Source organism: Leucopleurus acutus (genome assembly GCF_964270905.1).
Source record: "Leucopleurus acutus genome assembly, chromosome: 8".
Classification (NCBI taxonomy): Eukaryota; Metazoa; Chordata; class Mammalia; order Artiodactyla; family Delphinidae; genus Leucopleurus; species Leucopleurus acutus.
In genome coordinates, this window is record NC_139151.1 from 109409456 (window position 1) to 109437040 (window position 27585).

At 56.5% G+C, this 27585-nt stretch overlaps 1 protein-coding gene across 1 annotated transcript; it reads right to left on the reverse strand.

The window, feature by feature from the left end:
- Nucleotides 1-15: 15 nt before the first annotated feature.
- Nucleotides 16-27585, reverse strand: PTDSS2 (phosphatidylserine synthase 2; the record flags this gene model as incomplete). Its single annotated transcript, XM_082845056.1, has 12 exons — nucleotides 27279-27585; nucleotides 19962-20063; nucleotides 12686-12768; nucleotides 8371-8438; nucleotides 2698-2832; nucleotides 2407-2457; nucleotides 1527-1640; nucleotides 1280-1398; nucleotides 792-906; nucleotides 574-719; nucleotides 296-481; nucleotides 16-175 (listed from the first exon to the last, which is right to left on the reverse strand). The coding sequence occupies exons 1-12, from the start codon at nucleotides 27458-27460 to the stop codon at nucleotides 16-18; spliced, it is 1461 nt and encodes a 486-aa protein (XP_082701182.1). The 5' UTR covers nucleotides 27461-27585.

The window sequence follows — 27585 nt, forward strand, 5'->3', positions numbered from 1 at the left end:
GGCCCAGCCACAGCGTCAGTGCGGTGCTGGCACTCCCTCCCTCTCGGCCTCCTCGGGCCCCGAGGGGTCGTCGGGCCCTGGTGGGCGCCCGTCCACGCTGCCGTCCGCCCTGCCCTGGTCGTCCCTGCTCTGCTGCTTCTGCCGCCGTGTCTCCTTGTACCTCAGGGTGATGTCCCTGGGGACAGCGGGGGCTGCGTCACCACTGGCTGGCCCACAGAGGTCCCTGGACGCTGCCCCGCAGGGGAGCTCAGAGCCTGGGGTGGGCAGGCAGGACCACCGGGGCCACGGCGCTCACCGCAGGAAGAAGCGCCAGACGGTCCAGGTGAGGGCGAGCACGGAGCCGAGCGTCCAGCACTGGGCGATGTAGAAGGGCAGGGACAGCGTGAGCGTGTGTGGGTCGTACTTCACCACGATGAGCAGCTCCGTGACGGTGATGGCCGCCACCAGCCAGGCCTGCTGGCCCAGCTTCTTGTGGAGCTTCCTGCAGAGGGAGGCGGGTGCAGGGGTGAGGCTCGAGAGCGCCCCGCCCCCACGCCCCCCGCTCCACGGCCCAGGCCCCACCCTGGCCCTCACGGGTCGTCCATGAAGTCGTAGATCTCCCGCATGGCCACGCCGCCCACGTTGACGAAGAAGACTAGCCGCAGGAGGACCAGGTAGTGCTCGGGGGGCATCCACAGCACAAACTTCAGATAGAAGGTGTTCAGCTCTGCCAAGAGAAACTGGGGGCAGAGGAGGGTGGAGGGCGCCCGGGGCGGGGAAGGCAGGGGCGTGCAGGAGGCCACAGGCCTTACCACCAGGATGATGCCGCATACGGCCAGCCAGCGGCGCAGGCTGGAGGCCGGCTTCCACTCGAAGCGGACCCAGCTGTAGGGCGTGAACTGGAAGACGATCCTCTTCATCTTGCCCCTGGAACCGCGGCCCGTCAGCCCAGGGCAACGCCCACCGGGCACACTCGACCCCGGCCCGCGCCACCCACCCCCCGGCCCCCCAGGTCTTTTCCTGGACTGTTTCTCTACTTCTTCACAGAGGGAGGCGGCTGGGAAGGGACGATCCCGAGAAGGGCCAGCAGGGAGTAAGAGGAGCCGGCTGGATGGGGACGGGCTGACGTCCCGGCCGCCACGAGGGCAGCACCCAGGGTCACATCCTCGGTGGAGTTTACAGAGGCAAGATCCTCGCCTGTAGCACCTCACGAAAGGACCTCGCGGTGGGGGGGGGGGGGCCTGCAGGCCCCACAATGGGGTCAAGGCCTGCGCGGAGCAGGGCTGCTCTCTAGACGTACTTGTAGGTCGGAATGTTCCAGAGGCCCTGCCACTTGTACGTCTTTAGGGACAGCCACTCGAGAGTCTTCATGCCGCAGTAGATGCCCAGCCCGTTGCAGACGAGCACGTCCATGATCCACTGGGGGCGGGAGCCAGGTGGGAGGGAGGTGGGTGCCACAGGCCCCCAGGTCGCACGGCCCTGGCTGAGGGGACCCCGTGCCGCCCGCCGCCCCCCGCTGTGGCCGGGACGCAGAGGGCGGCACTTACGTGGTCCCACCAGCACTCGCTGAAGTTGGGCAGCTGATGCTCCAGGCTGTACTCCAGGAACTCAAACATCACGCTCACGATCGTGCACATCCACCAGTCACGGATCATCAGGGTCTGCGGGCCGCCAGGACGTCAGCCCCCAGGGCGGGATCCCCCAAGGACAGCCCGCCCCTACCCCCGCCCCACTGCCCTCAGGCGGGGCACTGCGGCAGAGCAGCTGTGGCTCCAGCCGCCCCAAGTTAAGACTTTGAGGGCTCCCCTGGTGGTGCAGTGGTTAAGAATCCGCCTGCCAATGCAGGGGACACGGGTTCGAGCCCTGGTCCGGGAAGATCCCACATGCTGCGGAGCAACTAAGCCCGTGCGCCACAGCTACTGAGCCTGTGCTCTAGAGCCCGCGAGCCACAACTACTGAAGCCCGCGTGCCTAGAGCCCGTGCTCCGCAACAAGAGAAGCCACCGCAACAAGAAGCCCGTGCACCGCAACGAAGAGCAGCCCCCGCTCGCCACAGCTAGAGGAAGCCCGCGTGCAGCAACGAAGACCCAACGCAGCCAAAAATAAATTAATTAAATAAATAAATTTATTAAAAAAAAAAAAGACTTTGAGGCAACTTGCAGGTATGTCGACGACTCCTGTGTCCAGGCCTGAGGATGCCCAGGGCTGGGTGGGATGGGGGCCGGGGGCCCCCCGTGGGTCTCTCCCCTTTGCTCTCCAGCGGCCACCGCAACGCTCAGGACACGCAAGGTTGGGTCAGGCGCCCCCCCCCAGCTCGGCAGCCCGCCTGTCCTGCACCGCGGCCGCAACCCACCGCACGGCTGGAAAATGGCCCAGAGTTCAGGGCGGCTCCGAAACCAGGTACCCCGCCCAACGAGGAGGTGCCTACCTTCAGGTACCAGCCGATGAAGTGTGCGGGCACAAAGCCGTCCAGCTTGTCCTGTGGGGCACAGAGGCAGGCCTCACGCTCGGTCCACCATCGTGAGCTGGGAAGGGGCCCCGCCGCAGCCAGAGGCATCCCCGCGTGTGGGCGGCATGGCCCCTGGTACCCTCATCCCATCCAGTCCAGAGTGACTCGGGTCCCAGAAGCATCCATGCCTGGGGCAGCGCCGAGCTTCCCGCGTGGGAGGTGGTGGGGCCCCCATGTCATGAGGCCGGCCGTCCCCCTCCGGGCACCTACCCAGACGTTGTGGAAGGGGTCGGTCTTGTTGTCGGCATCATAGATGAGGCAGTTTCCCCCGTAGTCCCTCTCTGGCAGCGGGACCCCCAACCTGGGGTCTACGTACTTCAGAAACTGGCGGCCGTCCTGGACGGTCTGCAAGGGCGGCGGCATGTCAGTGGGGCAGGGTTTGGGGTGCACAGACAGCACCCACCAACCGCGAGGGGAAGCACTGTCGGCATCGCCCCCACTTCAGCCGGGCAGAGCGGGGATGTGCCAAGTCCGAGGATGTCCTCACGCCCCCATGGGACCCCAGGACAACACCACGTGGCGTCGCAGGGGCACCTCCCGTGGGAAGGTGCTCAGATCACCAGTCTCCCCACCTCTCCTCCCTACGTCTGGTTCGAGGTCCAGACCCCACACCGAGGAACAGCACAGTGGGACACACTTCTCCAGGCGGCGCCCGGACAGCCTCTCCCAGACGCCAGCGTTAGCCAAACAGCCCTCCAGCCTCGGCACAAAGTGGGCTTTTGGGGGCGCACCCTGGCAGAAGAGGACCCCCCCATTCCTCCCTTCAGGCCCCCGCTGGCTGCCAGCTGGGGCCTTTGGTCCACAGGAGGCACCCTGGGACACCCGTCATCAGGACCCTGTTCCCTCGCTCCTGCCCCGAGTACCAGCAAAAGGGCACAGCGGGGAAGAGGCTCTAGGCTGGGGTGACGAGACGCGGTCCGTGGGGTGTGTGGACAGATGACACTCAGACCTGCATCTTGTCACATGACTGAGGTGACACCACGAACAACTGAACCCTCCCCGCCACGTGTGCCCTGGTCACACGGGATCTGAGGACGACACCGCTGTGTTCCTGAGTCAGGATGGCCCCACGGGCTCTGCTCCGGAGCCAGGTCAGTAGGGGCTCAGATCCCTGGACGCTCAACCCTCAGAGAAGCGAAAAACAGCACTGTAACGAGTCTCTGTCTCAGGGCATCTGAGGTCTGACGTGACCCAAGGAAGTCAGCTGCGGTCCCAGCTGAGAGCTTGTCACCCAAGCCCAGAGGGCCAGACCATGAACCTCCACTCCAGCAAAGGCCAGGGAGGCCGACTGACCCCTCGTGACATGGCTCTGGGAGAGGACAGCAGCCTGGGCAGGGGGGCCTCCCAGAACCGGCCATTTATAAGTCTGCAGACTCACTGGTCAGGACCCACAGGGCTCCGCGCTGCTGGCCAAGAGAGCCCACATCTTGGTTCCTAAGAGCATTCATTCTCCAATAAAGGAACCAGGCTCCCTGGAGAAATGGCAGATTCCAAGATGGGCTTGGAATGTCTTCTAGCACCAGAAAGGAGGGAGGTGCTCAGAAACCCAAAACAAAACACCAAGAACCCACGTAGGTGGGGTATGGGAAAGCTCCCAGCAGCCGAGGCTGGAACAGTTGGAGCAACAAATCAAGTACTGAATTGTAACCCAAAGGATAACGTAGATACCTACCCACGAGTCTGCGCTGATGTAAGAAATGACCGAACACATCAGTGAGTCAGAGAGAAGAGACAAACCTCCCACACAGAAGGTTTCCCATCGGATTACGGAGCTGCCTCCGCGCACTCCGCAGGGGGCCTCCCTCCCGAGGGCGAGGCGTGGAGGGGACCCGACAGACACACCTCTGCCAGAGGGTCGGGGTCAGCACCGATGGTCAGAATCATGTGTCAAATCACGACAGAAACACCAGACAAATCCCCAGCAACCCTGATACCAAAATCAGAAAAAGACATTCCAGGCAAACTACAGACAGTGTCTCTTATGAACATGGATGCAACAATCCTCAACAGAATACCAGCAAAGTGAATCCAGCAGCGTATACAGAAGGCCACACACCACGGCCAAGCGGGCTTCATCCCAGGAATGCTAAGCTGGTTCAAAATGAGAAAATGAATCAACACAAAACGTCACGTTAATAAAGGGAAAAAACCACGTGATCATCTCATTTCATGCAGAAAAGCATCCAACCAACAAAATCTAATACCCTCTCATGAAAAAAACACTCAACAAATTAGCAAGAGTGGAACTTCCTCCATTGACAAGGGGCATCTGGTGAGGGCTGAGGGCTCCCCGCTAAGAAGTGGGGGACAGTGTGAGGCCAGGGACGGACAGACAGACACTCAGGTTGGAAAGGAAGAAGTGAACTCCCCCTATTCCTGCACAGAGACCCCCCTCAGGAACCCCCCGAACAGCAGCAGAGCTGTGGGAACGAGTGAGTAGGCACAGAGGACCCAGACCGACAGAGCAAGCAGGCTGCGTGTCCAGACGCCAGCGACCAGCAGACCAACACGAAGTCAAGACGGCCCCACTCAGGACAGCATCGGAAAGAGTGAGATACTCAGGAATACACTTAACAAAGGAAGTGCAAGCATACACTCCGAAAACCACACAACGTTGCTGAGAGAAATGAAAGACCCACGTGAGGGGAGGGTCCTGTGCTGCAGAGGAGGGGAAAACCTGAGAGGAAGTGTGGGTTTTAGTTAATGATGATTAACTGTAACAAATGCGTCATATTAGTGTAAGATGTTCATAACAGGAGACCCTGGGTGAAGAGACTCTCTGCACTAACTTCACAATCCTGTAAATGTGTCTTAAAATAAAAAGTTTATTTTAAATAAATAAGACAAAACATGAACCATTTAAAAAAATCAACCAGAACAAAAGCTGGTCTCCCAAAAAGACATACAAACATCCAACAAGCACATGAGAAGATAGGAAAATGCAAATCAAAACCACATCAGGGGCTCCCCTGGTGGCGCAGCGGTTAGGAATCCGCCTGCCAACGCGGGGGACACAGGTTTGAGCCCTGGTCCGGGAGGATCCCACATGCCGCGGAGCAACTAAGCCCGTGCGCCACAACTACTGAGCCTGCGCTCTAGAGCCCGCGAGCCACAACTACTGAGCCCACGTGCCACAGATACTGAGCCTGTGCACCTACAGCCCGTGCTCCGCAGCAAGAGAAGCCACGGCAATGAGAAGCCCGCGCACCGCAATGAAGAGTAGCCCCTGCTCGCCACAACCAGAGAAAGCCTGTGCGCAGCAACGAAGACCCAACGCAGCCAAAAATAAATAAATAAATTTATTTTTAAAAAAAGAAGGAAAACCACGAGATATTTTACCACTGCACCACCCCGCCCCCCCAAGAGGAAAATAACAAGTGTTGGTGAGAATATGGAGAAATTGGAAGCCTGGGCACTGCTGGAGGGACTGTAAAATGAGTACAGCCGCTGTGCAGAATAGTCTGGCGCTCCTCTAAAGGTTAAACAGAGTTACTCAGCAATCCCACTGTAGGCATGTCCTCAAAGGAATGGAAAGCAGGGACTGGAACAGATACTCGCACACCCACGTTCACAGTCACCAAAAGGTGGAGGCAACCCAAGTGTCCATCCATTTGAGTGGATACACAAAATGTGGTTTAAACACACAATGGAACATTACTCAGCCTTAAAAAGGAAGGAACTTGTGACACAGGCTACACAGGGTGAACCTTGAGGACATCACACTCAGTGAAATAATCCAGTCACAGAAGGACTAATCCTGTCTGATTCCACTCCCTAGGGGTCCCTGGAGGAGTCACATCCACACAGACAGAAAAGTAGACGGTGGGGCCCAGGGCTGGGGGAGGGGAGGGGAGTGAGTGTTCATGGGGACAGAGCGTCCGTTCGGGAAGACGGAACGTTCTGGGGATGATGGTGGGGAAGGTAACACGACCATGTGAATGTGCTTCGTGCCCCGCCCTGTGCGCCTAGAGATGCGGAGACGGTAAATTTTATGTTATGTTTTTTACTGTAGTTAAAAAATACTTTTAATTAAATACACTGCAATAAAACCAAAAAAATTGCACAGTATTCTACATACACATGTGTGTGTGCACACATGCATGTAAAACTGAACTGTGACAAACTCTGTGGAGTGCATTGATATCAATTTCCTGGTTTGATACTGTCTTTTATATATATATATGTATACTTTAAATTAAAGTATAGTTGACTTACAATATTATGCTAGTTTCAGGTACACATACTGTCCTACATTTGTGCAAAATACTGAGGGCCTGGGTGAAGCAACACAGGACCTACCTGTACAATCTGTTCACAACTTCCTGTGAATCTACAATCGTTCCAAAACAAAATGTAAAAAGAAATTCAATGTGAATAAGCAATCTCAGTGTAAAATATAAAAGCAGGTAGGTTTTAAAAGGAAGTATAGGAGAAAATCTTAATAAATTGGTGTTGGACAAAGAAGTCTTAGATATGACATCAAAAACACAAAAAGAAGAGACATAAGGACCGCCACTGCTAAAGAACGCAGGCCCAGCACATCCAGCAAAGGACCTTGTAACCAGCACTAAATAAAAAGCTGTCATAACCCAACACTACAGACACAAACCACCCGATTTTTAAAAAGGGCAAAAAACAAACACTTCCCCGAGGACGATGTTTGTCTCATGGCTCACATATGCAGGAGAGGCCGGTCAACATCGCCAGCCACTCTAGAAATGCAATGAGATCCATGAGACGCCGGCTAAAATACAAGATCCTGGTGATGGCAAGTACTGCCAAGGATGAGAGAGGGTGCTGGCGCGACACAGCTGCCCTGGGCGTGAGACACCCAACCCATGACGCAGGAGTCCCTCCAGAGTGTTCACCCTCAAGAAATGAAAGCTCAGGTCCACACAAGAGCCTGTACCTGAGGCTCAGAGCAGCTCCACGCACATCTGCCCCAAACCAGACACAACCCCAGTGAATGGACAGATGGCGGTCCCTCCACCAGGAACCCCATCCACGATAAAGAGGACCGGCTGTAGGTGCGCACGGCTTGGCTGAGTTTCAGAGGCAGTGAAGGCCACGCTCTGCACAACTCCACTCACACGAGACTTTCCAAGAGACAAATGGCGGTGACTCAGAGACAGATGGCGGCTGCGAGGCCAGTGCGAGGCCAGGGCCACGGAGGTGGCACCCGAGGGGGGCTGGGGCTCTGTGCGTAACTGTGGTGTCCACACAAACACAAACAGGTGTTACAGCTCCCAGCCCTGCACGCCTACCCGAAATGCAAAACTTCCCACGCGATGCTCAATCGCTCAGCTATCGCTGACTGTTTTGAGATTGTGGATACTGAAGACCACCCTCAAAGGCGAGCTCCATAAGTCCAGCAGAACAGGAGTATTAGTCAGACAGATGTTAGCGGCAACAAATCCTGATCCAAGATTTACTGAGGAGCTAAGTTTCCAACCTCCACCCCAACCCCCTTGCAGAACGTGTGACAGAGGGAGAAAAGCACACGAAGCCACAGCCGGTCACCCGCAAAACCAGAAGCGAGGCCCATGGCGACTGGGCCCGGGCCCACTGCCCACTCAGAGCGCCTGTGCTGCGGGGTCAGGGGCGCCCCCTGCAAGGGGCTCAGCCCCGCTCAGATCTGGAGCACCCGCCAGGCGTCCACGTCTGAACCCATCGTCCCCTGGCCACGCGGCAGCTGCGCCCAGAGGTCCAGGCCCTCTGAGAACGGAGACCCTGCCGCAGGTGATGGCTGGTGCCTTCCCACCCTACAGCCCCTGCCCCCTTCGGGTGGGGTCCAGCCTCCTACCAGAGCCCTGGGGGCTGATATGCAGAGCGTTCTGTGCCACCTCCACTTTCACAGTTCACCCAACCAAGAGACCCGCTTACCTGGAAGAGTATAAAGATGAGCACCAGCTCGTAGACCACACTGACGCAGAGCCAAAACCTCCAGTAGGCTGTACAGACACGGAGAACACAGCGGCATCAGGGGGCGCCGCCCTGCGGCCCGCGGCCCCGCCCCACACAGCTCCCGCGCACGGCCTCTGCTCGGGGCCCTCAGGTCCCTGGGAGAGACTTCAGAAGCAAGCTCTAACTCAGGGCTGAGCACAGTTTCTCTCTGTTCTTCCTTCCTTCCCTTCCATTCCCGTCCCTAATCTTTCCCGCAGCACAGAAGGCCCGCAAACCACCAGATTCGAGCAGTGACAGCAAACATCCTTGTCTTGTGTTTCCTAGGTGTGCTTCTAACCTCCATCATTAAGTAAGTTTGCAAGGTTTTGGTGGATACCTTTCGTCACGTTAAGCGAACCTTTTAATTCCAGTATGTTGTGTTTCTATTTTGTGCTCAGTTTTCTGAGTACAAAACTTTATTCTTCTGCATTTACGAGGATCAATTTTTTTCTTTAGTGTTAATGTGATGAATGAAATTAACACATTTCCCAACATTAAACCATCTCTGAATTCCTGGGATGCCAATTTGTTTTAGGAAACTGTCTTAAGTTTCAATCAGCACTTCTGTCCCTCCGGTGACTACACTTGGCGGTTCTATATTATATACTTGAAAGTTGCTGAGAGAGTTGATCTTAGATGTTCTCACCACACACACACACACACACACACACAAAAGTTGAGATTACATGAGATGACAGAGGGGTTAACTAACCATACTGGAGTATGCAATACACATGTATCAAATCATCACACGGTACACCTTAAACTTATGTTACATGTCAATTCTATCTCAATAAAGGTGGAAAAAAGAACGAACATGTCCCTCAGAACCCCTCTCACTGGCCGGGACTCCTCTCTCTCACCATCTGCTTTCCATACTCTCAAGTCCCTGGGGGATGAGATAACAGGAAGGGGAAGGTCTAGAACTGTCCTAAAAGCCAACGGTAACTTCTATCTTCCAAGAATCTTCAGAATCCTGTTTAATAAATGCCTAAGGGCACTTCCCTGGTGGCGCAGTGGTAAAGAATCTGCCTGCCGATGCAGGGGACATGGGTTCGATCCCTGGTCCGGGAAGATCCCACATGCCGCAGAGCAACTAAGCCCGTGCGCCACAACTACTGAGGCTGCGCTCTAGAGCCTGCGAGCCACAACTACTGAAGCCCACCTGCCCCAGAGCCCACGTGCCACAAATACTGAGCCCACGTGCTGCAACTACTGAAGCCCGCGGACCACAACTACTGAAGCCTGTGCACCTAGAGCCCGTGCTCCGCAACGAGAAGCCCGCGTGCCGCAACGAAGAGTAGCCCCCGCTCGCCGCAACTAGAGAAAGCCCGTGCGCAGCAACGAAGACCCAACGCAGCTAAAAAACAAATAAATAAATAATAAAATAAATAATAAGATATCTGCTTACCCTATGCTTATGTCTGTAAAGAAAAAATAAACCACCAGCCTACTTTTAAAAGCTAATTCACCTTGAATTAAAAAAACAAGCCGTGCTCACAAACTGGAGACACACGGCTTGGCCACGGCTCTTCCACAGCTATTCCAGGACCTGTGACAGCACCACGTGCTCTCCCGCCCCCACTTCAGTGTGGACCCAGGGTACAGGCAGCCGGGCAGGTGAGTGGCAGGGGTGCGGGGCCTGTTGTGCCAGAAGAGGGTGAGAACTGCACACACGCCAGGCTCCGGGGCCAGCCCGGCACCCTCAGGCCTTGGGCCTAACCCGCTTGCCGGGGGAAAAACCGCCCCGGAGACTGACGAGAATCCAGCCTCGCACGGGCAGGAAATACAAACGTGGCTGAGTTCTTGGGAAGGTGGGCTAATGTGTTCCGAGACAACGGACGTAAACAGCCGAGGTGACAGGCTTATTCTTCGTGCCCTTGAAGACAGGAAAAACCTGGAAAATTCTCCCTGGTTCGAGGCTGCAGCAGCAGGTCGAGGGCTGTGGAGCAGGGACTTGGGGCGGCCGAGTGTGGCTGCCCAGCTGCAGGGACGGCCGCCTCCTCCCATGAAGGCTGCGCTGTCCCTGCCCCGGCCACCCCCACTCTGCTCAGACTCCCCACCACTAGAACCCCGCAGAGCCCACCAGGACGCAGGCCTGCCCCCCCCAAGTGGCCAGCGGGTCCTCGCCCCTCCCCACGGCCAGGGTCCCCACACCCTGCTGCAGCTGCGGCTCTCCGCCAGCCGCCCCGGAGGCTCCTGATCACGGGCTGCCCTGCTCCCAGACCCGCACTCGCATCTTCTTCCCGAGCAGCAGCTCCGGCCACCTCAGCAGCACCTGCAACGTCCTCGTCTACTCCAGCTTCTGCAGGGAGCCGCTCACGAGGGCAAGGGGGCCTCTTTAGTGGCAGCCCCAGCTGGAGCTGCAGCCAACTCGTTTGCAAATAAAGCAATGCCCCACACAGGTCGGCTGTCTGCTCCCCCTGGGGCTACCTGAGCCGGGCCCAGAGGAGGGCGGGAGGCACGCAGAGACCCCAGGGCGCCTCCTTTGTGGAGTCCGTTCCTGCCAGTGTGCACACGTAACCTGATTTGAGAGGCTGAGGACCTCCTGCCAACTACCAGGTGAACAAGCCACCTGGACGGTGCTCTGGGGCAGGTCCCCCCGTGAACTAAGCCAAGACTGGCAGAGAAACAGGGTGTGCGCACAGCAACCAAACTCAGGAAAGGCAGAGCCACGCTCAGAACGTCAGCTCGGAAACTGCGGCACTGCCCGCTCCAGAGGGGCAGCCGGCCTGACACTCACACCGCTCAGAGCCGCACGTGGAGCTTTCCTGAAGCTGAAGCCCCGGGATGACGCGGGCAGGGCCCTGTCTGTCCTGCTCGCGGCTCGTCCAGGGCCGGGTGCCCACGAGAACTTCGCTGCGCCCCCACCCACCGACAGCCTCTGGGGAGCTTCCGGCAGCTCCTGTTCTCCCTTCCAAGTCTGTCGGATGAGCACTGAACACACCTGGTTTCTCACTGTGACTCTGGTGGTTCTGACACTTCAGCTCACTTTTCCGTTGCTCTGGTTAAGAGTCCACGCCCTTCTAAGGCAAGACTGGACGGGCCCACACCAGTGGAGACGGTGGAGAAGGTCCTGCAGCCCCTCCCCAACCCCCAGTGGGGGCCGTGCCCTTTGGCTCAGGAAGCTCACGCTGCCCCGGGGGCAGGGACCATACAGGCTTCACCCAGCACCAACGTCCCCACCAGGCATTGAGGGGGCAGAGCCCCCGGGGGCCTCGCTCACAACCCCCGGCTCGCTGGCCCCTGAACAGATACGCCCCTTCTAGGGGGCAACTGGGTAGCACCCATCAGGAGCCCCAAATGCTCATGCCCTTCATCTGCTACGCCCCCTGGGCCTTTGGTCCCATGGATAATCAGACAGGTACACAAAAGTGTACATGTGGAAATTCACTACAGCCTGGTGTATTGCCACGAAATTGGAAACCCCCAGGTATACAATCATACAGGACTGGTTAAGTAAACGGTAGTACATTCAAATGATGATAAACAAGGAGCCATCAAAAGTCCAGTTCTCAAATGAAAAATTAACAAGGGTATGCATGTGTTAAGCCTGAGGTGAATACTGCATGATACAAAACCACACATACAGTATGATCCCAACTTCTGTTTTTACACCTGTGTACGTATACACGCAAACACACTCGTTAAATCTTAACGGTGGTTATTTTCCTTATTTTAAATATTTAAAAATACTTTATTTAAAAATACTTTATGTATTTTCCAAATTTTCTACGATAAATACACACCCTTAATGAGATAGAAACTCGTTACTAAATTGAGACCCTTCAGGAAAACTCACCACCCCTGCCCCGGAGCCGGCCCCTCGGGGAGGCTGGAGCCCAGACAGGCTGGAGCCCCTCCAGCTGTGAGGGGATGTCCCAGGGGTTGCCAGAAGGCCCCACGACTCCGGGGTGGGTAGGGTGGCTGCGGATGGCGCCCTGTGAGCCTCCCAACAGCGGGGGGCACAACCACCAGCTCGAGGCCACACCAAGAGCACTGGACTGCCCCGGGCGCCTCTGCCTGCAGGGAGACCCCTCTGACTAGCACAGAGAGGGCAGGGACAGGGGAGGAGCGGGGGCGGGGGCGGGTCCCCGGGGGCTAGCGCCCAAAGAGGAGGGGCTTCGAGGTGGCGGTGAAGCCGGCCAGCCGGGAGGGGCCCCGGGGGGGATGGGACACTCACACGCAGCAGCACAGACACAGAGTGACCCTCAGAACAGCACGGCCACACATGGAGAAAGAAATGGCAAGTTACCTGGATGAGGTCTGGAAAATGGCCCGTCTTTAGCTTGTGTGACTCCAAAACATAAGAAAACCAAAATACTGGCCACAATACCTCTGCAAATAAAGAACAAACAGCCCTCAGTGTGCGGAAGCGCCAAGCTCCGGGTCGGCGCTTGGGACCCCCGGGCGCCCACCATGGGGACGGCCCCTGACCCCCGGTTAGGGCAGAGCAGAGGCTCGGCCACAGAGAGGCTGGCGGCCCAGCACTGCTGCTCTGGCCCCAGAGGCAGCACCAACCCGGGGAGAAGGCCCTGCCACTGGGCTGTGTCACGTGTACCGTCAAGAGCCACGTCACTAAGACATGTGGCACATTAAAAACACACAAACAAAAAGCCCCTAAAATTCCATACAGGATGATTCAGAGCTCACTAAAGCCCTAAGATGGAAAGGTATTATTAGGATCAAATGGCTTCCCACTCCAACAAGGCTGGGGCCCCGCTAGTAGCTCTTTCGTCCTGTGGGGCCACCGTATCCAGTCCCAGCAGGAACCCACCAGGAAACAGAGTGAAAGCCACGCAGACACACATGGCACCCCTGCCCACGACAGAGGAGCAAGGCGGGCCCAGCTCACCCCGCCCGTGGGGGACTGTCATGCCACAAGGGTTCACAGTCTTGCGTTCGCAGGCCTGGGTGACTGCACATGAAGCTGCCGTGCACGGACGCACTTCTCACGGGACACCTGAGGCCGCCGTCCCCAGAAGCAGGTCTGAGGATGCAAAGCCCTGTCCCTGGCACTCAGCGGTGGGGTGGGGTACAGGTGAGGCTGCCCTGGGGGCAACGGTCACCCTTCCAGGGTCTGGTGAAAGGGCCGCTAGACACCCTCCTGCCCCAAAGGGAATGATGTGGGAAAATCTGTCACCCAGAAGGACTTTTAGAGGAAAGCAAATAAATTACACTTTAAAATAATCTTTTAATTTTAGAACAGAAAAGTTACAAAGACAGTACAGAATTTCCCACACTCCGTGAGCGTGGGACAGCTGTCACAGTCAGTGAACCAAGACTGATCCAGTAACTGAAGTCCACAGTTTTTTCTTTCAGATTTCTTTACTTTCTACCTAAAGTCCTTTTCCTATTCCAGGGCCCCATCCAGGGCCCCCCATGACGGTCCTCAAGTCTCCTTAGGCTCCTCTGGCCTGTGACAGGTTCTCAGACTGGCCCTGTTCTGATGACCTGGACAGTTTTGAGGAACACCGGCCAGGTATTTTGTGGAATGCCCCTTAATGAAGGCTGTCTTTTTTATTAGATCAGGGCTGTTTATGATTAGATCAGGGCTGTAGGATTTCTGGAAGTGAGATCACAGATGTTAAGGACCATCTTCACATCATATCAAGGGTACACACCATCAACACGATTCTGATTGTTGGTGCCGACCCTGACCCCCTGGCAGAGGTGTGTCTGTCGGGTCCCCTCCACACCTCGCCTTCGGGAGGGAGCCCCCCCCCACCCCGCACAGCTGGCAGGGAGCAGCTCCGCAACCTGATGGGAAACCTTCTGTGCAGGAGGTTTGTCTCTGCTCCCCGATTCACTAATGTGTTCGGTCATTTCTTACATCAGCCCAGAGTTGGGGTGCCTACGTCACACGCTGGGTTATAATTCAATACTTGATTGATATCGGTGCTCAAACTGTTCCAGCTTTGGCCACAAGGGGCTTTCATTCGGCTCCGGCACTGCTTTGACACGCCCCATCTTTGTGGAGGTTTGTATTCTTGTTTCTGAGCACCTCCCTCCTTTCTGGTGCTAGAAGACGCTCCAGGCCCATCTTGGGGGTTCCCTGTCGCAGCCCTGGAATTGGCCATTTGTCCAGGGAGCCTGGTTCCTTTGCTGGAGAACGAATGCTCTTAGGAACCAAGATCTGGGGCCCGTGTACTCCTTGCCTCTGGGCCCTCTCGGCTGACAGAGCAACAAGATACGTGCGTGCCAACCTTGCACACACACACGTTACAAATATTCCTGTGTGTAACCACCTGTCTCTACATTAAACGAACGTGAGTTCTCACTGACGTCTCCAACCAGCATCTGTTATCCAAGATCATTCTCCCCTTGGTCGCCTGTAACCTCCCACTCCTCCGGGGTGAGAATCCCGGCCCCCACCATCCGTGTACTTTCCTGTTCAATCCCAGCGCACGTGTACAGCAGGGACACGGCTGTTGACTCATGCCCCACAGGAAACAACTTCACCACGAGAGCCCAGTGCTGTGTGCACGTCCCTTGCCTTCAGGCCTACAGACCCCACTCGTTTCCAAAGTGACTCAGGTCAGCACCTTTTGTAGGTTCTCCTGTCACAGTCTGCATTCCTTCCTGGGGTCCTCCACCTCTTAAACGACTTTTTTTTTTTTTTTTAAATTTATTTATTTTTGGCTGCGTTGGGTCTTCGTTGCTGCATGAACGCTTTCTCTAGTTGCGGCGAGTGGGGGCTACTCTTCATTGTGGTGCGTGGGCTTCTCATTGCAGTGGCTTCTCTTGCTGCAGGGCACGAGTTCTAGGCGCGCGGGCTTCAGTAGTTGTGGCTCGCGGGCTCTAGAGCGCAGGCTCAGAAGTTGTGGCGCACGGGCTTAGTTGCTCCGTGGCATGTGGGATCTTCCCGGACCAGGGCTCAAACCCGTGTCCCTTGCATTGGCAGAAGGATTCTTAACCACTGCACCACCAGGGAAGCCCCTAAATGATTTTTAAAATTTGCATACTTAGGTTTACTCTTTGTGTTGTTCAGTCCTATGGGTTTTGACAAACACACAGCTCCTGCATTCACCATTACAATATTAACAGAACAGTTTCAAGAGCCTAAAAAAATCTCACACTCCATCCATTCATTCTCCCCCTGCCCCGGAAACCACTGATCTTCTTACCATCACATAGTTTTTGCCTTTTCCAGAATGTCACAGCGTTGGACTCATACAGTATGTAGCCTTTTCAGGCTGGCTTCTTTCCCTCAACAATATGCATTTAAGCTTCGCCTCTGTCTCCATGGCTTGATAGCTCTTTTCTGTTTATTACTTAATGATATTCCATTGCATGAAGGTACCAGTTTGTTTACCCATTCACCCACTAAGGACATTTCGGTGGCTTCCGAGTTTTGGTGATTGTGAACAAAGCCGCTACAAACGTCCCTGTTTGGGTGTGGACTTAAGTTTTCAGCTCCTCTGGGTAAATACCAAGGCGCACAGCTGCTGGATTCTGTTTAGTTCTCTGAGGGAGTCTCCAACCGTCTTCCAAAGCGGCTGCCCCATTCATGTTCCTGCCGGTGATGGATGAGAGTTCCTGTTGCTCAGTCCTCGCCAGCGCCCGCTGTTGCCGTGTTTTCAATCCTGGCCACTCGAGCAGGTGTGTAGTGGCGTCTCCAAGCTGATGCATGGCGCTGAGCGCGTCCTTTCACGCACTTGTGTCCTCTTTGGTGTCCGTCCAGACCTTCTGCCCGGCTTGGAACTGTGCTGCTGGTTTTCCTCCCGCTGAGCTACAAGAGCTCTCTGCACAGTGAACACAATACTTCATCAGACGCGTATTTGGCAAACATTTCCCACCAGCCTGTGGCTTGTCTTTTCTTTGTTATGTTTTGCAGAGCAGAAGTTTTTAATTTTAATCAAGTCCGACTTATCAGTTTTTTCTTCTATGCATCATGCTTTTGGTGTTCTATCTAAAAAGTCATTGGGACTTCCCTGGCGGTCCAGTGGTTAGGTCTACTGGTTAAGACTCCACACTTCCACCGCAGGGAGCGCGGGTTTGATCCCTGGTCAGGGAACTAAGATCCCACATGCGTCACGGCGAGGCCAAAAAAAAAAAAGGCATCATCAAACTCAAGGTCACCAGATTTTCTCCCACGTTTTCTTCAAGTTTTATAGTTTTCTATTTTCTATTTAGGTCTATAATCCATTTCGAATTCATTATTGTGAAAAGTGTAAGGTCTCTATCTAGATTATTTTGTTGAAAATTCTCCTTTCTCCGCTGACTTGCCTTTGCTCCTCTTTGCATGGGGCTACTTCTGGGCTCTCTACTTGTCCAGCCTCTGCCAGCACCACTGTCCTGACCACCACTGCACAGCTTTACGGTCAGGCCTCTGCCTCTGTGCTTCAGTACTGTGAATGCATTATATTTCTACACATTACAAATATGCAAAATATTTTATATTGTACATGTATTGATTTATTTACACATTTACACATGCACATGTGTATATATATGTAAACATCCCAATGTCACCAACAGACAATGGATCAAGGAACTGTGGCGTGTCCACATGGTGGACCACCCCTTGGCAATGGACCAGGATGACCGCTGACAGACACGGCAACGTGGGTGTCACAAAACCATCATGCCGAGTGGGAGGGGCCAGACACAAGGGCGCATGCTGGATGACACTGTACAACAGGCAAGAAGGGCCTGTAGGGACAGATCGGTGGTAGCCTGTGGCCAGCAGGGCAGACTAACCGCGGCCCTCAGAGGAAACTCAGCGCGTACCTCCACCTAGTTGTGGCACGTAGATAAGCCATACGTTTTAATTACGTGCATGTTATATTAAATGACACAACAATAAAGTTGGCCTAGGAAGAAAAATCTACTCCCTTAAAGTGATAGAACTTGTTAGATCCACAATGACACACAAGGTGAAATTGAAAGCTTAAGGGAAATGAACCAATTTCCTAGATTTTTAACAACGTAAATATTAAATTAAAAAAAAAGCTGTAACCTTTGGGAAATATTTTACATATACAAAACCTTCCCCTGAGAGCATCAAAAGCTCTGACATAATAAAAATCAGCAGCCCAGCGGCCTCCCGAGACCGGGGGGACCTCATCACAGCCCAGGCAGATGTGCTGACGCGGGGGGCAGGCTGTGGGCCCCTCTGGGGTCCACGGGGGTGAGAGTGGACTCAGCAGAAATGAACCCACACGCGTATGTGACTGTCCCTGGAAGAAGCCGCAGAGCCTCAGACAGGTGAGGGCGGGGCTCCAGGCTCCTAGAAGTAGGCTCCAGGCACCGCCAGCAGCCGTACAGGGCCAGGAGGGCAGCTCCTCTGTACCCCTGCCTTCCCCCGGCCCCGCCTTCAATGAAATCACACAGGGGACCCCACGGAGGGGACCCAGGTGGCCCTCTTGGTGGCACCTTCTGGGCTCACTGTGCCAACCTTGCTCGGGCAGAAACAGCTCAGGAGAAAGGCCAGTGCAGGAAGAAGAGGTGGGGAAGCACCCACCCGGCTCCACAGCTGCTGTCCCGGACGAGGCCAACAAGCCCCCTCGACGTTGGGGGTCTGAGTCCCTGGGCCCCTGGGTGCAGGGCAGGGCCCAGGGCAGCAAGGCTTTGTGACTCGCCTGGGCCCCTGCCTCGGGAGGCATCCCGGGACACGCTGCTGGGCCCACTCTTGCTGGGGGGGGGGGCCCGCTCGTCCTTGTGACTGGTCTTGCCCTGTGACGTCCCAACTGCTCATCTCTAGCCCAACTTCACAGCCACGTGAGGACACCTCTTCAGTGTGACCAAGCTCTACCTTTTTGATCCTCCCTGCCTGGCTGTGCCCAGCAGACGCTGCAAACCCTCCATAACCACGTGCTGGCAAACAAATGCACAGGAAAGGCCAGGTTCCAGCTGGAAACCCCCTTGAGGCAGACGTGGGGCTCCGTCTCCAGGTCCACAGGCCCAGCGTCCCCCTCAGAGACCCACCCAGAGGGGCCCAAAGCAGACCCTCCTCTGCTCTGGGCTCCACGACCCCTGCTGCCAGGCCTGCGCCTTACAGGGGAGGGTAACACACACCTCCTGGTGTCCTGGACCCAGGCGTCTACACCACAGTCCAGGCGGAGGGTTGGACCCCAAGGGTGAAGGTGTACGAGCCCAGCCCACCACCCAAAGCTGACCAATGGTCTCCTGCCACCTCTGGGCTCCGGATGCCGCCCTCCACCTCTGTCCCTGCCTGGCCTCCTCTAGCTGTCCCACCACAGCAGGTGGAGCCTGGGCCCCAGGATCAGAACAGCAACAGGGGTTTCATGGCACCAGAGAGGGAGAGGTGAGTCCGTCCAGCGTAGAAAGTGCACAGAAACGAGTTCTGAAACCAGCTAGTCTTCCCCACGCACTTCTGAGACTGGCTCCAGAATCCATGGGATTCAGGCAAAGGACACAAACCTACCAGCTGGTCTATTTCTGGAGATAATGCTGGAAAGACAGTCTACCCACTTCCTGCCCTGCAGGAGGAGATGGACCACCAGACTCCTAAAGCCAGTTTAAAAGTTTCAAAAAGTCTTCTAGTCAACAGAGTGTAGAAGAATGGTGCTAGCTGGTGGGCACCACCCCTGGCCTCACAGAAAGCCCAGCCACTCAAATTCACGGTCACTGTGAGATTGTGATTTAGAGCAAGAAATGCGTATTTGGTCTTCATCTGTTTCAGGCCAGAGCTCCTAAAACCCCTGGTATTGCCCAAGCGCTGAGGGCTACAAAGGTATCTTTTGTTATGTTAACGAGGTGACTTTTGGACCCCACCTCCGGATGGGAGCTGGTTGCCAGGGGGCCAAGCAGACGACTGGAGGGCTGGTCTGGAACTCTCCATCCTACCCCCAGACCCCTGGGAAGGGGTAAAGATTAAGTCAATCGCCAGTGGCCAGTGATTTAATCAATCACGCCATGTGAGGAGGGCCTCCCTAAACCCCAGCAGCACGGGGGTTCAGAGCCCCCAGGCTGGTGACCGCGTGGACGCTCTGTGTCCCATCCCCACACCTTGCCCTACGCATCTCTCCCATCTAGCTGTTCCTCCATCTTTCTATGAAAAAACCTTTGATAATAAATAAGTAAAATGCTTCTCTGAGTTCTTTGAGCCGCCCTAGCAAATTAATTGCACCCAAGGAGGAGGCGGTGGGAACCTGTGGTTTACAGCCCGTCAGGTGACGACCGCTCTTGCGACTGGGGTCTAAGTGGGGAGGGGATGAAGTCTGGCCGGACCGAGCCCGGGACCGTGGGGCCTGGCACTGCCTGGGATGGTGTCAGAACTGAGCTGACCTGCGGCACACTCAGGTGGGGCCTGGGGTACTGAGGGTGGGATGTGTGGGGAAGCCGCCCCATTGGAACTGACCTGAACCCCTTTAGACCCCTCCCTGGAGCCGCCACAGCACCTTCTGGTTTCTCACGCGCAAATGCAGCACGAGCAAGGGGTCCCACGGGAGCCGTGCTGTCGATCCCAGGGATGGGGACGGGCAGAAGAGGGGCTGAAAGCGCACACAGCACTCAGAGACCCCGCCAGCCGCGTGGAGCGAGGCTGGGCCGGGCCGGGCCGGTACCTCTTGGTGTTGTAGGCCGTGTCCCGCGGTGTCTCTTCCAGCAGTGTCACGTAGCCCAGCACGCAGGTGAGGATGAAGAGCACGCTCAGGGTGTGGGCCCGCCTGCAACGCAAACAGCCTGCGTCGGTGCACGGAAAGCACGCGTGGGACCGCGGCGCCACGGGCCGCCAGAGGGGCGAGCTCGGCCCTCGACCTCCAGCTCAAAATCCCCCGAGCGCCAGCTACGGCTGCGTGACTCCCAGACGGTGCTGTGCTGGCGCGGCGGCCCGTTCGGGCGGGGAGAGTGGACGGCGCGTTGGCTCGAGGCGTCCCGGGCAGGTGGCTCTGCTTCAGAGGGACCAGGCGGCCGGTTAAGTGGGCTCCGGGCACCGAGCAAGATCGCCCCGAGACCAACCTCGTGACTCATGAAGTGACCATGGCTGAGAGATTCGCCGGGATGACAGCGGAGCACTGGCGGCAGAGAGAGGCCCCAGGGCCGGAGCAAGAAGGGCGCGGGCCGGCCACGGCCGCCGGCCCACAAGACCGGGCAGAGAGATGGCTGCCCGGTGGGGTTGAGACATGGACTCCCCGCTTCCGCCTGCCCACCCTGGCTGGGCCTCCAGAGCCCCGATGTGGGAAAGGGGCGGCGCTCGGCAGGCAGCGGGAGGCCTCTCCTGGAACCAGGGCCCACGACAAGTCCAGCACCAGACCGCACGCCGCCCAGTCACATACCCGCCCGGGCCCCTCTGCGCTGAACAACTGCCTGCAGAGGGGGAAGAGGCCCAGCTTCCGTGTCCGTGGAGAGACGATGCAGCCCTGCATTTCTAAACGAGGGCACCTCCAGCCTTGAAGGGCACCCTGAAGACGAGTGAACAAACACACGAAAAGCATCGAGCCCAGTACTGGTCTCCTGTCAAAACTCCGTGAAACACGCAGTGAAGAAACGAAAAAGCCAGCCACCAGCCAGGAGAAAACACTGATGACACGTACACCTGACAAAGGCCTTTGTACCCAGAACACACAGAGAGCTCTTACAGCTCAACGATAAAGACGATCTCCCGAAACACGAACGAAAGACTGAACACACACGTCAAAGAAAAAGATCAACAAATGGCCAATACCACACGAAAAGATGTGCAGCATCCCTGGTCGTCGTGGGAGCAGACATGCAGCATGGCCGTCAGCAGCGCCTGCCCCGGGACGGGATCACGGACGGCACGAGTGCCTTCGAGGAAGGGTCCTCGCGAGGACGCGGAGCCACCAACACACACGTTCCAGGTGGGGCTGCAAAAGGGTGCAGCCGCTTTGAAAAAGCTTCCCAGTTTCTTACAAAGTTAAACAGAGTCTATCACCCAAGCCAGCCATTCCTTCCAAGTGTTTACTTGTGAAAAATGAAAGCATATGTCCATTCAAAGACTTGTACGGGGACGTTAACCCCATGCTGACAGCCAGGCATGAAAGCAACCTGCTGTCTGTTTCCACCGACAAGACTCACAAGAGGTGGCGATAGAGCATGGATGGCAGATTGGCGGGGGAGGTGCTAGGGCAGCAGCGTCCAAGATGATGGAATGTCCTGCATCCCTACCCCGGTGGTGGGCACCATGTGTAACGCGCTGGAGTGTGGATACGGACCCTCAAGTGGGTGTGTGCCATGGAAAGCAATCGTACCTTGATTCAAGTAATTTTCTAAAAAGCAAGAGTGGGGCTGCATGAGATTAGGCTGGCGCTAGAGACCTGGACCATAGCTAGAGCCCATCCCGACGTCCGGCAGACCAGCCCTCTTCTCCATCCCGATTATTCTTGCATATTTACTCTCCCATCTTAACTGTGACATCAGTCTGACAGCTGCCACAAATAATTCTAGTAGGATTCTAATTGGAACTGCACTGAATTTTTTTTTTTTTTTTTTTGCGGTACGAGGGCCTCTAACTGTTGTGGCCTCTCCCGCTGCGGAGCACAGGCTCCGGACACGCAGGCTCAGCGGCCATGGCTCACGGGCCCAGCCTCTCCGTGGCACATGGGATCCTCCCAGACCGGGGCACGAACCCGCGTCCCCTGCATCGGCAGGCGGACTCTCAACCACTGCGCCACCAGGGAAGCCCTGAACTGAATTTATAAATTAGCCCTGGAAGAACCGATGAGTCACAACTAGATGAGAGTTCCCCATCCACAAGACAATGAGTATCTCTCCATCTATTCAGGTGTTACGCCCTTCACTTAAATTTTATTTTCTTTGTGAAAACAAAAACAGTCATGTTCAGATAAGTTAGCTGCAAGTAAAGAAAGCAGAGAGCACATTCTTTTGCCATATTTCACAATACTGGCATTTAAAACTATTAGAAGTGAAAAAAACTCCTATTTTAACTATTTTCATAAAATTCAATGTTAACATATTCACATTTGAGTCCTAGGCCATGAGGGAACTTCAGGAAAATCTCAGCCTTTCAGCTGAACTCTGTATAGTAAACATTTCAGTGCCCGAGAGATCTGTGGAATAATTACAGCACACAGACTACATTATAAGGTCCTACTTTAGACCTTCACTCCTAAGGTTCTCTGGATGTGGTGACCTAGAAACTGATCCTCTGCTGGACATTAGCCAACACCTACACACAGAGGGACTCAGCTGCCTCTCCTGGGTCTAGGACATGGCCCACCCTTCCCACCCCAGAGGGGACATCAGATTTTAGCAGGGAGAACAAGAGTCACTGAGAACCCACCAGGGACTGAGGGCATCTGGATTATGAGGGTGACAACGGTAAGTCATGGGCCTCTCTGTCACCTTGGCCCCTGAGGCTGGTCAGAGCTATAAACGGCAACGTCAGGGTCACGCAGCTCGGTGGTGAGGGTCTGGGGTCTGAGCCCTGCTCAGGATGCCTCTAGCACACCTGTATCACCTCATATACCCTCGCCGTGAGGTGATGAGACCCAGGGCCAGTGGGCCTAAGTGACACAGACACTAAGCGGCGCAGAGCAGCTACCAGGTGCCAACAAACCCCAATCCTGTCTCCCTGAGCTGTCGTTCCAACACAGCAAGACACACAGAGGGCTGGGTATGGAGTCAACGAAGTGGGGTGGGGTGGGGTGCAGAATTAGGGAGGGCCTCACGCAGGACACCTGGGGACGCAGGTCCAGGCCAGCAACGCGAGAGCAAAGGGCTGAGGGGCCACCATGGCTGGAGGAGGGGGTCCCGCCCTGGGAGGCCCGGACTCACGTCAGTGGGGCAAGAGCCGCTGCAGAGCCCAGAGCAGACGGGGCTGCCTCGCGACCCTCCAGGGTGGGCAGGAGATGCTGGGAGTGGCTGGTCTGGATCTGCCTAGAAGGTACAGCTGACGTGCTGGACGGGACGTGGAGCCCAAGCCAGCCGACCGTGACTGAGCAGAACCGCTCAGGGCCGGCAGGGTTCAGCTCCAGGCCTGTGTAGACGTGCCTGGCGGGCCGTGGGCGGAGCCACGGGACAGCACCCTTGGCAGGCAGGCCGGCAGGCAGGTCCGGTCCCCTGAGCTCCAGAATGCCCACTGCCTGCCCCAAGAGGCAGAGTCACGCCTACCCTGGTGAGCATTTCCAGAGGAAAAAAGCAAAAAACAGGAATAAAGTCAGAAATCAAGATGTGAGAATTGGTCCCAAAGGCGCCTGCTCTTCAGCCACCACAGCACAGACTCCTCACCAGGCTTCTCTTCAGCTCAAACACCAAGTCTGAGCTCCGATTTCTCCTCAGAAACCACGGAGGCCAGAGGAAGTGGGACAAAATTTGTAAAGCAGTGAAAGAAAAGAAATGCTAAACCAGGATCCCATGTACAGCAAAAACACCCTTGAGAAACGAAGGTGAACTAAACATTCATGGATGGAGGAAGAAGTAGAGAATCCGGTGCCGGCAGACCTGCTCTAAAAGAATCACTCGCTCCAGGAAGGTCTCCAGACAGAAGCGAAGTGAGACTAGAAGGAAACTAGGTGGCCAGGAAGCAAGACGGAGCCGCTGAGATGGGAAGGCTGGGCAGATCAGGTACTGTCCTCACGAACACTGTGTGACGGGGACCACCAGAGCCCAAGGGGAGAGGCCAGACGGATTGAGATGGACTTGATGTGGCAAAGCGACGATGCTGGGCTGGAAAAGCTCTGCATGTTCACTGTGGCCACAGAGGTGTGATAAAAACAACAGATCGGTGGCGCAGGACAGCAGGGAAGATTCCATGTCCCTCTCGGATGCCAGAGCTGGGCAACGACCTCTTGCTCCTAGTTCCTGGTGCCCAGGAAGACAAATGCACCGTTTGGTTGAGTGACTAACAGATGACGTGGGGATCCAGGCACAGGGAGAGATGGGTCGTAAATCCTGTGACTCCAGCCACTGGGCCAGGGTGAGGGCATGAAGACAGCAGGCTCCCTGCCACGGCGAGCGGAAAATACCCAGTTGTCAGCCCCTGTCTAGAGGTGACCATACTCATAGGCCGAGCGGGCAGGGAGGCAGCCTGCCAAACCAATCAGAGAAGGTACAAAGATGTGGCTGCGAGACTGAGTGCACAGCGGCGGCTTGGCCAGGTAACGTCAAGACCAGAAGGCCTGTCCCAGGCCTGCGAGAGGCACCTGGGGCCACCGACCCTCCTGGCCTGCTGACCAGCAGGACCAAAAAGGCACCAGCTGGCAAGTCATGCTGCCCTGATGTGGGCGAAGCTGGCAAACCCCAACACACACTGACTGAGGTACGTGGGGCGTCTAAGATCTACCCCGCAGATCCTCACAGCTACTGTGAGACGTGTTGTTGACAGCAGAGCCCGCGCTCACCAAACGCTCAGTGCTGTAAGATGTGAGCATGCAGTGAGCATTTCCAAAATGTCACAGCCATCCATCTTGCCCCGACTCGAAGCGTGGTGACCCAACGGCGATTCACCTATCTTCCACCTATAGGTGGCTACGTCCAGAGGCACCCGTCGGGGCACTGGGTCTCCGAGAGCGTCCAGACAATTTTCAGACAAATTGAGCTGCCGCATCTTTGCACTGTGTCTGCTGTCCTGAACGTTTCCACCAGGTGTTCCCCGATAAAGACAACCACGACTGGCAGGAGAGGCGGTGTCTGTGCCACCACAGACCCCAGCGGCCCTCTTGCCCCTGCCCCGAGGTCCAGTTCGGGGCAGCCCAGCCTTGGGCTCCACAGCTGAATCCTAATTCCATACTCTGTGGCTGACAAATAATGACAAAGAAACTCACAATCCTCATACATGGCCCCCAAGAAGCCCAAGCTCCTTTGGAAACGAAAACTGTAAAAACAAGGTTTTGAACACGCAAGAGTTCTTTCAAATAATTTTGGAACATACAGTCGTTTCCACAAATACATACTTTTTAGTCTTTAGGTTAATTTTTTGGTAACATCCATTAATAAAACTCCCTAAAACTCAAAATAAAGAGTTCTTAAAATCCCAGCACAGCACGTCAATGATGAGAGACTCAGAAAAAGGTAAGTGGCTGGGCTCTACAAGTAAAAATAAGTCATTCTCGCCAGGTGAGCATCTGGTTACCTGCCTTGAGGAAACGTGAAGCTTCTTCCCCTGCACAGGTGAGGGCAGAGGCCCGGGACGCAGCAACAACCACACACGCCAGCAGCCCACACACCTGCGGTGCAGAGGCTGCAGACACCCGCCCAGGAGGCCGGTACCCGGAACTGGCAGCCCCGCGGCACGCCCTCCTGGCTCCATCAGGCCTCCCCACAAGTGAGCGCAGCTACGGCAGGCCTTTCTGTGTCCCCGTGGGCAGGGACCCGCGGGCCGCTGATCTGTGCTTCTAAAGAAACCCGCACGTGCCCTCCTTACCCTCTGGCTTCTGTGAGCACCGCTCAGCACCCCCTTGGCCAACATGCTGAGCCTTCTGAGGCTCCAGTCTTGTGCCAGAACCTAAGTTTCTTGTTTAGTTCTCTGTTGTATCCCCTAGAACAGCAACTGGCACCCCCAAAATATGCACTGAATGAATGGGAAAGGAAAGCAAGCCTGGGCACCACTCCAGAACCTCAGTCTCCCTCCTGGGGTCACCAGCCGGGCTGTCGGAGGACGGTGTCCTCTGTCCTGAAGTCTGAAGGGGCCCTGTCCCCAGAGCAGGAGACGCCTGGTCCACTCACAGAATGTCTCTAGCTCTGGGGCCACACCCCCGCCGAGGAGGGCACCCCACCCCTCTCCCCCTCCCCCTGGCTCCAGGCCACTGGAGCACAGTATCTTCCCAGAGCAGGGCTGGGTGGCCACCCCCAGCAGCTGCCCACACCCACAGGGAAGATCCCGACCTCGCTAGATGCAGGGATGCCTCCCCCACCACATCCACTTCCCTGTCTCTCCCGAGTCAGATACAAGCAAGACACCAGTGGCCCCACGTGCACCTCCCCTGAGGTTTCCAGCTGTGTGGCACCTCGCCGACTGTCCAGTGGCTCCATCAGGCTCTCCTCCTTTCCTGATCGCATTTTCTCTGCGGTCCCAGGCTCCCTCTCTGAGGAGCTGCTTCCACATGGCATCCTTGCTGCCTACACGTCTGTCTCTCCCATGAGCTCTCTTGGCACCAAAGCCACAAATGTCCCCAGGGCCTACCACGGGATACAACTTTAGGTGGCCGTGAACTGAACAGCATGGAACGGCCACAGCCCTCCTCTCAAGAAGCACACTTTCTAGCGTATGGCGTTTGTGCCTCTAAGAAGCAAGGAAAGAGAAGCTCAGACTGGCGAAGGGTAGCCCAAGGTCACTGAGCCACCAGGTGCACGAGCCACACCTGGGACCTGTTGGTCCAAGACTGCTTTCCTGGACCCTCAAACGCAGAAGTGCCCAACTCGGCCTAAAGCAACATCATGAACTCTTCCAACTCTGCTCCTGGCGGCCCCTCCCTCCCTGACCCCCGTGAAGGTAGACTAGAGGGCAGCCTGATCCCGAGGCTTGGCCGGGACCGAAATGCACAGGGGTCAAAGGGCTGGCCTGGCGAGGAGCCACTAAAGAGAGGAAGAGCCTTCCTCTACACTCGTTCGCTCAGCTCCTGGCGCGGAGTAAGGTGTCCATATTACCGCCACGTGCCGGGGAAGGAGACGATCATTTCACAGGGCATCAGCACCGTCAGCGAAAGGGATCACGACGGAGGGCAGAGGGGGACTGCGGACAGGGAGGGCAGGAAAAGCCTTTCTGAGGTGACTTCGGAGCCAAGTCCTCCCAGGATAGGGGGCAGGGGGCAGAGATGAGGGGCTGGACCACCGGGGAGGCCGCGTCGGGGCTGTAGCAGCAAGGGGCCGGTCCCGGGGTCCTGCGGGCACCCCCAACCCGCACGACGTGGCCACGCCCCTCGCGACCCCCGCCGGCACTGAAGCGAACCACCGTCCCTCACCAGAAGAAGGTGTTGGTGCCGTCGTCGTAGACCTCTGACTCGGTGCTGCGGCGGCCAGCGGCCGGCCCGCTCGCTCGGCCCGCGGCCGCGCCGTCCAGCGGCTCCTCCAGCGAGGCCTTGCCCACGGGCACAGGGGACCCCGGCCGCGGCCCCTCGGCGCCCTTGCGCTCACCCCTCCGCATGACGCCCCGACCCCAGCAGCTCTGCCCCGCGCCTTGACCCCACGCACCAGAGTCACCGCGAGACCGCGCGAAGAGCGCCGGGAAGGGGTCGCGGCGCTCGCTCCGCAGGGTCTCCAGAGAGCAGA